This window comes from Vicugna pacos, unplaced genomic scaffold (assembly GCF_048564905.1).
Source record: "Vicugna pacos unplaced genomic scaffold, VicPac4 scaffold_150, whole genome shotgun sequence".
NCBI lineage: Eukaryota > Metazoa > Chordata > Mammalia > Artiodactyla > Camelidae > Vicugna > Vicugna pacos.
The window spans coordinates 1-14,875 of NW_027328830.1; the positions used below are offsets into that span (position 1 = coordinate 1).

The 14,875-nt window shown below is 40.1% G+C and overlaps 1 protein-coding gene across 1 annotated transcript in view; it reads right to left on the reverse strand.

The window, feature by feature from the left end:
- Positions 1 to 1,913: 1,913 nt before the first annotated feature.
- Positions 1,914 to 14,875, reverse strand: part of LOC140695132 (trafficking protein particle complex subunit 9-like) — a 68,156-nt gene continuing 55,194 nt past the window's right edge. The window contains exons 10-12 of the mRNA XM_072958029.1: positions 10,424 to 10,550; positions 2,553 to 2,602; positions 1,914 to 2,062 (exon numbers count right to left, since the gene is read on the reverse strand). Coding sequence (XP_072814130.1) covers positions 10,536 to 10,550 — 15 coding nt within the window. The 3' untranslated portion in view covers positions 1,914 to 2,062; positions 2,553 to 2,602; positions 10,424 to 10,535. The remainder of the gene's footprint in view (positions 2,063 to 2,552; positions 2,603 to 10,423; positions 10,551 to 14,875) is intronic.

The window sequence follows — 14,875 nt, forward strand, 5'->3', positions numbered from 1 at the left end:
ATAGGTGGGAATGTGCAAAGCATATCTGGAAAAGCACCCAAAGGATAGTAAACAGAGGCATCTCCAGAGAGGGCTGAAAGAACAGAGGATGAGGGAAAACTTCTTTCACTTGTGTATTTTTGTTCTCTGAGTTTTTTTTAAACCATTTCCTTGTATTTCTTTTTCAGATAAAAGAAATGTGTAATGGAGCAAAGGAGTAATTAGCTTAGCAAATACAGCAGCCATGGAATCATTAGTCATCACTTTTGATTTAAGCCAGAAAGCATTTTTTGACTCTCTCCAATGTGCTCTGTCCTGTTTTAAGACTTCTATTAATATTATTATTATTATTATTATTATTATTATTATTATTATTATTATTACTATTACTACAAGTACTACTACTATGACTATTACTATTATTACTATTATTTTATGAAATAATAACACGGTTTACCTCACCCCTGCCCATGGCTGGTGGAAAACCAACTGAGTTTTTCTTGAGTTGTTTTCCAAGGAGTAGAGATGAGTTTATAAACAGAACACATCTTCAGGGCAAAACAGGCAGTGTGCATTACCAGCAGGCCAGACAGCAATGAAGGGTTTTCAATAGAGGCACCCAGAAGCTGAGAGAGAAAGCCTCCAGGACACTACAAAAAGCTGCCCAAACTGCCATCTCCATGGTACTACTGAAATAGGAAAGAACAAATCTGACTCCACATTTGATCTGTTTCTTTGACTTTAACAAAGCCAAGTTAATATGCTCCGGTCTTTTCATGGGTTATGATGTCACAGAGGAAACGGACAGGTCAACAAGGAACCACTCTGCCGTGATCACGGAGCCGGGGAAAGGGATGGGCTGCAAGATGTATGAAGCAGCCACAACTGTGCCCGTGCTTCTAGGCAGGTATCCAAAATCGCCTCGACAAGGTGTCAAACATTTGTGCCCATGTCCTCATCAACAGACATGTATTAAAGACAAATGGAAACATATAAAAGGCCAATACCCTTGCTGGGTACACCGTCCAAAGAACAAAGTCTCAGTTTGACAACTGGCCATCTCGGTTCCATGGGATTCATTCTTGGAGAACCTTAAAAACCACTCTTCTGTCCTCAAGAATTGCTGCATATTTGTCCTATCTTTGGCTCAGGGATGCAGCACGTTCAAGTGAACTTTAATGTCTGCACAGATTTGACTGTCTTTTTCCAGGTTCACTTGTCCATTCAAAAGAGGCCTGAGCTAAGTCCATCCTCCGTAAGATCTATTCCCTCCAGTGACAGCTCATTGAGCCTGCAATTAAAAGCCAAGTGAACAAGACTGTCCTCAGCTAAAAAGTTCACCGATCTTTCACTGTTTTCTTAATCTCCTCTCCTGGCTAATTGCAACAGACTAACACCTCCCTCCACCAAGATACCCAACTATGTCATTTTTCTCCCCAAAGAGAAAATAAGGTCCATAAAATAGGAGACAACTCCATAGTCACCTCTGAATTCTTAGCATATAGTAATGTCAATAAATACAACTCAGATTATTGTTAGTTTCCTTTAAAACCTTTCTGGTTATTTGAATGAGACCTTGGAAGAGAGGTGTTTGCTGTCCAGTATCTTGATCCACAAGACTCTGGAGGCCTTTTTCGGAATAGCTGTTCACTGATTCATTCAAAATACAACTTATCAATCAAGGAGTAGCTGTGCTTTTCTGCCAGGAGTTTGTGGTCACTCTCATGCCAGAACAGCTTTAAACTATATCCTTACTTTGGATTTGTTATTTTTCCCCTCTTCCAACAAAATTGACTTTTCTTACTTTCTTGTTTTGAGGAATTTTTTTTTTCCTATTTCACCCTTTAGTAAAGCAAGATTCTCAGGATGGGCTTGGCCCATTATATGATCACCCATCCAACTCCTAGTGTGAGAGGTCTGGGGCTCACATCCCTCCCTCCTGTCAAGGCAACTGAAAATCAGTTCAGGAGCCAACCAGCACACCACGGCTTCTAACGCTCACGTATCTCTCAGAAACCCTGCTTTCTCGTTTGTCTTGGCTTCTGAGAATTTTCCCTCACTTTCTTGACAATGAGTTGTGCAGCTTGAAAGATGAGGAAGGAAGGTTTTATTTCTCAATCAGCATTTTAAGGAACTTGTGTAATGAAGGTTTTCAGGAGTTTCTAGTACCCTCCATTGCCGAGACAGAAAACACACTAGACATTTTCTAAATTTAGTTCTCATGTGCATTTTTTCTGTGCTTTTTTTTTCTTAACTGCTAACAGACATTTTTTAATTAAAAAAAAATAAGGCCCCAAAAAGAATAGAACACTGAAGGGGCAAACAAAATTAAAGGGCAAAGACAGAAAAATGATAACTACTCTACAAAGTTAATGTAATACATACACTATGTATCAGATCAGCAATTCTCAGTAACAGCTAATTGAAACATGACCATGAGGTAAAATTTCTCTCCTGTCAGGACATGGCCAACAGAAAATACAATTAAACCAACAAACTAATTTCCTAAGTCTGGCGAGGTACAGAAGTCTACAAGCTAAATGTGTCTTATTCTAGAAAAGAGGGAGTCTCACCAGCTCTTTTCTGTGGAGCCTGAGCCCACGGGAGGACGGTGAAGTGAGCTCTGTAAGTACCCAATTAGCAAAGTGAGTGATGAATAAATAGACGTGAGCTTTGATGACAGAGATAATACTACTATTCGTTTGTCCTTTAAAGTATGACTTCACGTTCAGTGATCAATACTTCGGCGTCCTTAGGAGTTGAGATTTTAGGAAAATGCACAACCTGGGCCCAGATCTCCTCTTTAAGCTCGTGACACTGCAGTTAGTTGTCTCAAAGGCAGCTCCAACTCCACATGCAAAGAGCTGACTTCACGGTGTTCCTCCCATAGCCGTCCTTACCAGGGCCCCTGGTCGGAGGGTAAGGTCTCCCTGCGTCTCCCAACTCAGGCCCATCACTCACAGATGTGAATGGACCCCTCCTTCAGGGACCAGATATCCTCAGACACCGAGTCCCACTACCCTCAACTGACCTACCAGATACTCACTGGCACTCACTCAGCACTGACCCTCTGCTGGAGACCACGCTGCACACTGCACAGTGTATCTCACTGGATCTCCACAATAGTCCTGGGAATTGGGTACATCACTGCTTCAATTGATTAGATAAATTGTTTCACTTCCTTGCGTGCGTGTTTCAAACTGACACGGCTACTAAGCCACAAGCCTGGGCCTGAAAACCACTTGAAAATTGGACACTGCTACACCTCGCAGCCACCCTACTCTGACTCATCACATCATCTCCTGCCAAGCCTTCTAAATGTTTCCAAACATTCTAGAAGACAAATATGAACTATGAGAGCACCCCACTCTCCTACTTAAAATCTGTCAATGATGGTTCACTCCCCTTAGGAGAAAGCCCAACCAGGCCTGAGCACAGCCTAAGGCCCCAGCATCCGCTTTCCCTGCACGGCCGCGCCGCCTCACCCACCACGCAGCTCTACACGTGCCGTGTCTAGGACAGGGATGCTGACTCCGCACAACCCAGGGCTTGTCTCACTCGAACAATGATCACCTTCTTCAGTGTTCATCTTCTTCATTGCTGACTCTCACAAAAATGTTTTCTCATGATGAATCAATATCTTTTTCCTTACAACTGCCCATCATTAATAATGAGCTCCCCCCAAAGAGAGAAGACCTAATTCTCAGTCTCCTTATCTGTAAAGTGAGAATAACAAGGAAATATGTGAGGTTTCAAGAGAAATAATATTCATGTGAGGCTGAGGGACAATTCCATCATACAGTAAGCATTCAATATGTGCTTACTTAATATTAATAAGAATATATTGCATTCTAGCAACCTTCAATCAATGTTTTATGACTTTGTCCAACAGACTACTGACAAACTGTTGGACGAACCACTTTGAGCAGATCAGCACAAGCATACTGGGAGAGGTAAGTGCTGACTCCAGTTACAGCTGCAGCCACCCAGCACTACGGGGCGGGGGCAGTTTGCTCAAACTCTTACATGTTGCTTGAGCATTTAGTTCTCATTATAGAATAAAGACAGTTGTTCTTTAGTCAAAGCTCCTGAAACATAAATCTTCAAAGATTGATGCAAATTAGGTTTCAAGTACAACACTCTCACTAGAATTTATTTGAAAATTATAGTCTTAGCTACTCCGCACATCAAAAGGGCATAATCTTAATGTATCTGACTAAATACACTGAAAGGGTTGTTTAAAAGTAATTAAGAAGAAGCCATTCAGAATAAGCTCTCAGTATCATCTGCACAAAGACCCACCCAAGGGTCTCATTTCTCACTTCCACATAGGTGTTTTCAAGTAGCTTACCTTGGGTCTTGGTTTCTTATAACACGGGGCGGGGAATAGTTGTGGATAGATTTATGTAGCAAATATATACCAAGGGTATTTGTTGTGAAGGAATTCTACAAATAAGAAGATTGATACATAGTCCCACCCATAAGAAATTCAGCCTTTCCATTTACAACAGCATTAAAAATAAAGTGAGAGATACATTTAACAAAAATTTACAAGATTTGTACATTGAACTTTTTGAAGTATCACCAGAATAAATTTTAAAAGATCTACATATATGGAAGACATCCCATTTTCATGGAATGATTGACAATATTATTAAAAATGTTAAGAATCCTCAAAGTGAACTATATATTCAGTGGAATCCCTATCAAAATTCCAGCTGACTTCTATGCAAAATTGAAAAACTGATCCCAAAATTCACATGGACCTGCAAGGGGCCCAGGACAGCAAAAACAACCTTGAAAAAGAAGAGTAAAGTTGGAGGACTCACTTTAAAGTGTACTAAAATGCTATAGTACTAAGTCAGTATGATACTGGCATAAGTTTGGATAAATAAGTCTAAGAGACACAATAAAAACCCACGGGGAAAAACTTACATTTACAGACACTTTTCCACTAGGGGGCCAAAAACACTCCATTGAAAGAATAGTCTATTCAACTAATGGTTCAGGGACAGCTGGGTATCTGCAGGCAAAAGAATCAATCTGGAATCTGAACACCCATATTTTATATAACAAATAAAATTAATTGAAAATAGATCACAGACAGAAATGTAAAAATTAAACCTATAAACTTTCTAAAAGAAGACACAGTATAAATCTTTGTGGGCCTAGGATAGGCTTTGGTTTCCTAGATACAAAACCAAGAGCACAAGTGATAGAAGGAAAAAGCAGATAAACTGGACTTCATCAAAACTAAAACCTTTTTCTTACAAAGGACATCATCAAGAAAGTGAAATGACAGGGGAAAAGGGTATCTCAAGTCAGAGAGTGCGTGCTTTGCAAAAAAATAAAATAAATCTTTACATCAAACTACCTCCCTTGTAAAGAAATTGTTTTAATGTTTAAAAAAATATAGTTAAAGGACAATGTGCAGAATAGAAGAAAAATTTTGCAAAGCATGTATCTAATAAGAGAGTAGTATCCAGGATATATAACGAATGCTTACAACTGAACAATACAAAAAAATACACCCAATTTTTAAATTTACCACGAATTTAAATAGATATACAAATGGCCAATAATCATATGAAAAGATGCTCAGCATCACTAGGGAAGTCAAAAACAAAATGAGATCTCATTTTACACCCACTAGGATGGTTATAACCAAAACATGGACAATAACAAATGTCGTTCAGGAGGCAGAGAAACCTCATATGCGGCCAGGGGAAAGGAACAATGTTGCAGCTTCTTTGGAGAAGTCTGGTATTTCCTCAAAAGCTTAGAGTTATATGTCTCAGCAATTCCACTCCTACATATAGAGTCATCTCTCAATATCCTTGGGGGGTTGGTTTCAGGAACCCCACACCCTGGATACCATAATCCAAGGATGTTCGAGTCCCTTTACAATCAACCATCTGGATTCATGTAGTGGAAACTACAGATATGGCGGGGCAAATGTACAGCCAACAGAATGAAAACATATTCTCATAAAAAATTTCACATCAATATTCATAGCAGTATCATTCAGAGTAGCCAAAAGTTACTAACAATATCCATCCATCAATGAACGGATAAACACATTTACCAAGAATAGGCCCACAAACTTTTGGTCATTGAAACTTTGACAAAGGAGGTGAGAACATACAATGGAGTAAAGACAGCCTCTTCAGCAAATGGTGTAGGGAAAACTTAACAGCTGCATGTAAATCATTGAAGTTAGACTACTCCCTCACAGAATATACAAAAATGAATACAAAATGTGTTAAAGACTTAAACATGTAGACAAGACACTATAAACCTCTTAGAAGCAACCATAGGCAAAACATCTGACATACATCTCAGCAATGTTTTCCTAGAGCAGTCTACTCAAGCAATAGAAAAACAACCAAAAATATACAAGAGGGATCTAATTAAACTTACAAGCTTTTGCACAGCTATGGAAACAGTAAGCAAAACAAAAAGACAACCAACCTATGGAATGGGAGAAAATATTTACAATAAATGAAACTGCTAGGGGCTTAATTCCCAGAATATGTAAACAGCTTTTACACTTAATAAGAAAGAAAAACAAACAATTCAATTCAAAAATTGGCAGAAGTCCTAAAGAAACATTTCTCCAATGAAGACGTACAAATGGCCAGTAGCCACATAAAAAAATATTCATTATCATTATCAGAGAAATGCAAATCAAAACTGCAATCAATTATCACCTCTCACCAGTCAGAATAGCCATCATTCAGAAGTTCACTGACAATAAATACTGGAAAGTCTGCGGAGAATTGGGAACACACCTGCACTGTGGTGGGGATACAGTTTGGTGGAGCCATTGTGGAAAAGTGTATAGATGTTCCTCTAAAGACATAAAATTGACCTCCCAGATGACCCAGCAATCCCACTCCTGGGCATATATCCAGAAGGAACCCTAATTGAAAAAGACACCTACACCCCAATGTACACAGCAGCACTATTTACAATATCAAGACATGGAAGCAACCGAAATGTCCACTGAGAGATGACTGGATAAAGAGGTTGTAGCATATTTGTCCAATAGACTACTATTCAGCCATAAAATAATAATAAAATAATGACATTGGCAGCAACATCAATGGACCTGGAGAATGTCATTCTAAGTGAAGTAAGCCAGAAAGAGAAAGGAAAATACCATATGAGATTGCTCACATGTGGACTCTAAAAAAAAAAAAATAGAAAGAAACAAAAAAATAAACTTATCTACAGAACAGAAACAGACACAGAGACATAGAAACCAAACTATGGTTACCAGTGGGGAGAGGGTGTGGGAAGGAATAAACTGGGAGTTCAAGATTTGCAGATACTGAGTATGTAAAGAATAAACAGCAAGTTTATACTGTATAGCACAGGAGAATATATTTAATATCTTATAGTAACTTATGTTTAAAAAGAGGATGAAAATGAATACAGGTAGGTTCCTATTTAGCTGAAGTGTTGTGCTGTACACAAGAAACTAACACAAAATTATAAACTAACAAGACTTCAATGAAAATATTTTTAAATAGACCAAAAACGAAAACAAAGGAAAAGGATATTATCAAGCAAAAAGAATAAAGTACTGATTCAGGCTACAATTATGGATGAACCTTGAAACTTTATGCTAAAATAAGCCAGACACAGAAAGCCAAATAGTGCCCTTTAAAGTGAACTGTATCTAAGCGTTTATTGTACTACTCCTGTAAATTTTCCAGAGGTTTGAAATCTATCAATATCAAAATAAAATGTATTATGCATTAAAAACTTAAAACGCTTCCTCACAGGAGGGCTTTAATTATTAAATGCAGAAACGCATATAAAGCTCTTGGAAAAACAATTTGCACGTCCACACACAGTCACTGCTGTCACTGCCACTCAGAGGGTGGTGACAGCGCTGATGAGAGCTGCCTCCACTCGCTCCCCTGCAGAAAGGAGTGAAGGCCTGAGCTCTGACAGGCAGGGTGAGCGTGAACCTGAGTCATACACAGCCACGTTCCAGACTCTGCGTTACCCAACTTTCTTATACAAACTGCAACATGTAATGTAAACACGCTAGAGGGATGTATCTTACAACACAGGGAATACAGACAATGTTTTACAGTAACTATAAATGGAGCATCTATTGTACACCTGAAACTAATATCATATTTTAAATCAGCTATATTTTTATGAAAAATTAAAAAATATTTTTAAAATGCTATCACTTTAATATTCAATTCGGTTTTTAAGTTACTACTAAACAGCTCAGAATGTATAAAAGCATTTAATTGTGCTGTTTGCTTACATATTTATTTACATTCAGCCTCTTGCTAAAAGAGAATTTAAACAATTCTGTTAAACACAGCTTAACAACCATAACAACAAAAGGCAAAACGGAGAGTGAAGAGAAAATGGAGATTCAATACTTAAATGAAACCAGGGGGAAGTAAACTCATAAAAATGGATTCCATGAAGTCAGGGCAAGTGTTAAGGCTGACTAGAAATTCAGCTGTAGGATTCTTGGCAGCGAAACCAAAAAGAAAAGATGATGGGGCGGGTGGTAGAGCGTGTGCTTAGCGTGCACGGGGTCCTGGGTTGAAGCCCCAGGGCTTCCACTAACAGGTAAATACATCTAATTAACTGCCCCCCTAAAAGATCACCAAAGAAAAGAAAAAGAGAAATTTCTTTCCCAAAGAACCCTGATATTAAATTTGGATTAAATATTAAAAAAAAGAAAAAAAGAAAAATTCAAAAGATAAGTGACACTGAAGGAAAACCACAGCTGGCCTAACAAGCTAAGTCACAAATCAAAGTGTGATAAGTGTCGGTTTCCTGATCTAAGTTTTGCTGGGCTACCTGGTAAATCTGAAGTTTAGTGTCAGTTTACTGGGCTAATAAGCTAACCCGAAAATCCAAGGTCAACAGTTGTCAGTAACGTGATCTGTTCCAAATTGATAAGCTTCAGTGTACTGATTCCTTGCTTTTTGTTGTTTGAGCCTTATTGGGTATTAGCCCCATACTTGTAATTAACCCTATAAAACCTCATGTGCACGTCTTGGAGGTGCTCAGAGCTTTGGAAAAGAAACCCCTCTGAGCCCGCCAGCGTAATAAATCTCAGTACTCCAACCCTCTGTGTGATTCTTATTTCTTGGCTGGCCTTTTGTTTCCATAACAACACAAGCGATAATGCCCGTGAGATAAATCTGGGGAGGCTGCTGGTAAGTCGCCATGTCTCACGTGGGAAAATCTGAAACATCCTTCTCACCACTCAGAGTCATCATAAGCCCACACCACACCTCCTGCCGTTAAATGCAGGAGCACGGTTAGGGCCCGGCCTTTGCTGTCTTTGTGTCATCACAGTGATACAGGATGGAAGGGGGAAGAGCACAGCCATTCAAGGAAGGCCGCAGCAATTGACATCAAAATGGTGAAGGATTCAACCCCCAATAGGCCTTGAGGCTCAGGATGAAGAGATTTAACTTCTAGCAGATCTTGAGATTCAGTAAACATCCATTGTAATAGTAACCTGGTGAATAACATGCCCCAGGCACCATGGCAGTCCCAATGATAGCCACAAAAGGTCAAAGGGTGGGAAATGGCCAACTCCCTGGGAATCCTAGCCCCTTGCCCTAAGGCTGGTCCTTCTACTTATTAGCATATGAAACCACCAAGCCCAAGAAAACAAGCAACACAGCGCCACCTCGCGGTCACCACTCTCTGTCCCTCTTTGGAGAAGACAGACCTTCTGTCTGTGGGGTGTGTACCTACTTCTAATCTGTGCATGAAACCCCCACACCTCGTGACGTTTCTCTTGCATTTCAATGTATCTGTCTGAATATATATACCTTTACTCAACACTGGCTTGCTCTTGAATTCTTTACTGCATGAAGTCAAAGAACAAAATCTGGTGGGGCACATCCCAGGGGCTCAACGAAAGCCTGGGACACAGCCCTTCTCATGCCCAACGTGTTTTATTCTTGTATCAACAGGACTGGGCTGTGAAGTGACGTCTGAGGCCCCAGCTAAGGGACAGAACCAGCTTCCAGGGTTCCAATTTGCGGGCAGCCTCTCCCCCAGCTTGGGCCTTGGGGTCTGCCCGGTTCTCTGTGTTTCTCTGTTGTGCTGACTCCCCAGCCATACAGCGTACTCCTAGGCCTGTCCCCACAAAACCCTTCTCTCCAAAATACAAGCACGTCATGTCACAATCCTCTTGTTCAACCAGGAAATGTTCAGCCCACTTTTTTCCTCCCCAATAAATTACCCAACTGTCCTCCCTCCCATCACATCACTTCTTTCTTTGTGAGAACTCTGCACTCGCCACACCCCATCATGAACACAGGTGTCTTGCTGGCTGTGACCGAGATGTTTCTTTCTCACACAGCAAGCGTCCTTTCACTTTCCCCTTGTTACCTTAAAAAAGCCTTTCCTGAGTCACCCACCCCTCTGATTATGAACTCACAATGTGCTGAAGTTGCAGTCACTATGTGCATACATCCCAGTTTTGGCTAGGTATCCATCACAAGATCTTCATTAAGGAGCTGCATCAAGAAGTTATACAGGGTATTCTTACATCAGAGTGGAGGAACCTGCAAAAAATTTAAACGGCTTTGAAGAGAGTGTTAACCAGGGACAGAGATGTCGCGGGTCCTAGTCAAAAGTGTCATGAGGAAAAATGTTCTCCCAAGGCTCAGAGTGGCTTCTGAACACAGAATCCTCAGGGAGGAGGTGACAGGCAGTGATTAGGGTGGGTGATACAGGTTACGCTCCCCCAGCTGGGGAAGAATAGGTTTTTTTCTTGTTTTCCAAACAATTTCTTACTATCTTTTTCTCTTATTGCCACATACCATTTCCTACGAATTAAGCATATCAATGTCAGTCACTTGGGCCACTTGGGAGAAGCTACACGATGCCATTCACAGGGATGGGGCATGACAGCCACACCAGTCTAGGTTGAAAGACCAGTGGGGGTATTTGCAAGGTAATCACGGGCATGCAACAAACTCCCCAGCTTCAATGACCTCATCTCAAAGCTGGGGTCAATAAAATTACCAAGCAAATTGCGTGAAGATTATGGCCAATGTTTACTAGGTAAGTGCCCGTGAAAGCTGCCGCTTAATGGGGAATGAGTACGATCAATGAGGCCCTGTCTACCTGCCCACATGCGCCCTGCCTTCCTGCCTTGCTGCAACAGCAGAACTTGTTTAGCTGAGATGAACACCCCCAGAGCAGCCCAGACGGGAAAGCTCCCAGCTCTGCACGGCGAGACGTGTTCCTTTCCTTCTCAGAGCTGATCACAGTTTGCTGTCGTCTGTTTTTATGTTTATCCCTTTTGTAACTCCCTCTCCTCCGGAGTTTTTGCTCAAGCAGCACAGGGCCAGGTGTGTCTTGGGTCCTGCCGGATATTCTGGGCAGGGAAACAGCCAACTCCATATCTGGCTCTGGTGCTGAACGGAGAGAGCAGAAGGCCCAGGGGCCCATGCTGAACTGAGGCCCCTGCACCCAAAATTATGGTCTGACCTTGGGCAAATTACACAGTCTTCTTTACCCTGAGATTCCTCATCTGTCCATGAAAATAACTGCCCATGTCACACAGAGTTACAAGTATTAAAGGAAATCAACAAATTCACAACCTAGCCAAGGGGCTACAAGTGCATCCTCAACAGACAAATGCTGCCTTTACGGCTCTGACGCACGCTAAGCGGGGCGGCCCCACACAGTGAACACTGCTAAGTGCCAGGGTGTTAAATGCTTCATGTGTGCTATAATACTCTTTAGATCTTACAACAATCCCAGGAAGAAATGAATATTATCATGCCCATTTCACAGATTCACCAACAGGTTGAGAGTATGCATTCTATTCCAAGGCCCTATGGTGAAGAAATGGCAATTTAAACCGGAATCTGGGCCCAGGCCTTGGCTCCATCTCTCTCCCATCCACCTGACCACTTGCCTATGAATTCCACCTGTCCAATATAAAAGTTTGCAGCCGGCCATCCCTTAAAAGCAATGTGTGCCACCGTTTGTCAATGTTGTTTAATTACCATAAACTGTTCTCAGAAACCACTACAGTAAAGAAAGTTGGACTTAAGGAATTCTGCATTGCGTTCTCCTGCAATGTGCAGGATCCCTTTCCTACACCTCCAAATCCAAGTGTATGCTTCCTCCGTGTTTATGTTTGCACACGGCTTATTAAAGCAGAAGGTATCTGCAGTAATTCCATCTCGGTTGCTTTCCAAGTTTGCAGATGATCCATATTCGGTCTGTGAACGAAAATACTACAATGTGAATGAGAATACTGCAACCATGTCAGTAAACAAAGAATACTGATACCAAGTCATTAAAGGCTTCCGCCACTCCCCGGCGAGGACAGGCCTGCAGCCCAGCCACTGCAGCAACTCACAATGGTGCCCTCTGAGCAGACTCAGAATAAGAAAGGACGGGCTACTGGCCCGAGATAGCTAGGTGCTTGTCTAAAAAATGAATTCAGTGAGTCCTAATATTTGCTTCCTCCCATTCATACAAAATCACTAAATTCTTGAACTTGAGATACCTGGCTTTCTTTAGATAACAAGTAATCTTTTATTGTTCCAACAACCTGGTCTTTGTTGTAAAGCTCCTATATATCCTAGCTCTTCCTCAACCTCTTGGAAGCAGTCCCTCAGAGAGTTCTGAGAGACGGTCATCCTGGCTCGAGTCCTCCCGCCAAATGAAACATAACTCTTAACTTTTAGGCTGCACGTTTATTTCAGTCAACAGTTTTGGACACCATGAAGCACCACAGCAGATTTCTCTCCACCTGAACTCTCCAAGTGACCAGAGCCTTGGTACCAGCAGTGGCCCTTTGTGCTCATCCGCCTCCTCGGGGGGTCCAGATGAATTTGGCTGAGTCTCTCCTGGTTCTCAGATCTCACATATTGGTTGATGATCCTAAGTTTTATCTGGCGGTGTATCCAGGTACGTGGCCCTCCAGTTGAAAGAAACTGAGGTGAATTACCCACCCAGTGGAGACATCCCGAGTGGGTCCAAGTTGAAAGACACTGGGTTCAGGACTGAGTGGTTAGGTAAGAGGCTGGTCTAATGTTTTCCTCAATTTGGTTACCTCCATTGAATTTTTCAGGATAAAAGTAAAACTCTTATGAGGAAACTTTCAACTCCAAATTTTGGACCATCCTCCTGGCTGGTAACAGCATTCTCAGGTGACAGGGAATCTTCCAGGAGTGGTAGACACAAAGACTTCATGCCACAGAGTTGTCCCTGTGGGAAATCTTACTAGCAAATTTATTCTGAGAACCCGACCTTACAATGGGGAATAGAACTTTCAAAAAAAAAATAAAGAACAGAAAAGAAAAGAAAAAGAAATGACAGATTGCCAGTCTCCAAGTAAAACCCCAGCCAGATTTATGTACATACAAAACTTACAACATTAATCGGGAATAAGAAAAAAAAAACTCACTCTGGAAATAACCAGGCCTGATAAAAACATTTTTTGGCATTCTGAACTTATAAAAACAAAATCCCCTTTAGTGGGAACTTGGATTTCTCTTCCTGTGTCCTTGAAATGTAAACGTTTTATCTTTCTCTGGATGTTTTAAGTGTGTGCATGTAAGTATATATATGTTTAGTTTAGTTTTTAAAGGAAACCTTGGACTCTGCCATACAAAAGTTCAAGTATTGTGTACATACGGTGGCCACGCAAATAAATTGGGATTCTAAGCAATTCTTTGATTGTACCAATTTTCAGATATTTTGCCATCTTAAACTTTGTTGCATCAGCCTGGACCACGAAGGCTTTAAGCTTTTGGAGAGTAAACCTTTGAATTTTATTTAGGCAACACCCTGACTCTCATGTGGAAGGGCCTCTTCATCTTATTGGTTTAAAATCACTATATATATATATATATATATATATTTATTTATATATATATAAATTGATGGCCATATGATGGATTTTTTAATTTGGAAAAACTTTTTAATTGGTGAAAGTTTAAAGAGATCTCATTATAAACGGCTGTTTTATTGGTACCTATTAAAATAAAGTTTAAATGCAGAAAAATATATCTAATGGTTAACCTAAGAACTCAGATATAAAAATATAACTGGTTTGAAAAGCTACATTTTTGTTTTTCCTTTCTGATAAATGTTTCTAGAGATGCTAATAAAAACTTAGTATAATTAATGTTAATTAGGTTGAATAACTGGAAAAAGGATTGTAAAAATGTCAAAAAAACAGATAAGTGGCTTATCCCAAAAGGATAAATATTTTTATATGGTTATTTTGAATGAGATCAATAAAATGGACATTTTTGGATTTACATACAGGGTTTTGATACTACACTACGTAAAGTTAAAAAAAAAGGGCCAAAGAGTTCACCTACTCCCCCCCAACATTAAAGTTCAAACAAGTCCGTTTTATTTACCACAGTTTAACATATATTTATATGTAGACTGAAATACTTGATCAAGGATTGGGACAACAGACCAATTAATGAAATTAAAAATCGAGAAGGGCCTAAGCTCTTTGGCTGAAACTTGGGCATCCTAGAGACTTCTATAAAATTATATACAATGTACACCCACAAAAAAAAGGTTTCTGTCACTCCTTCTAGAAATAAGAATTATTGATTAAACTTAATAAATATAAAAATTAAAGGTATAAGATTTAATAAAATTGAGATAAAAGTTTGTGAAATTGGTATATTTAGATGGTCTTTATATAAACCTTTTGCTTATGTTGTGGGATAGATATGTTTCAGTGGAAAAACGCTTCCCCTTCTTGGTATTATAAGGCTGGGCACATGTCTATCCCTCTGAAAATATTAATTGAACAAATTAAAGGAAACCAATATAGTTACTTGAGACGTCCAATATAACGTAAATCTAAAAAGTAATTTGAGTAGCTAAAAAAAAAAAA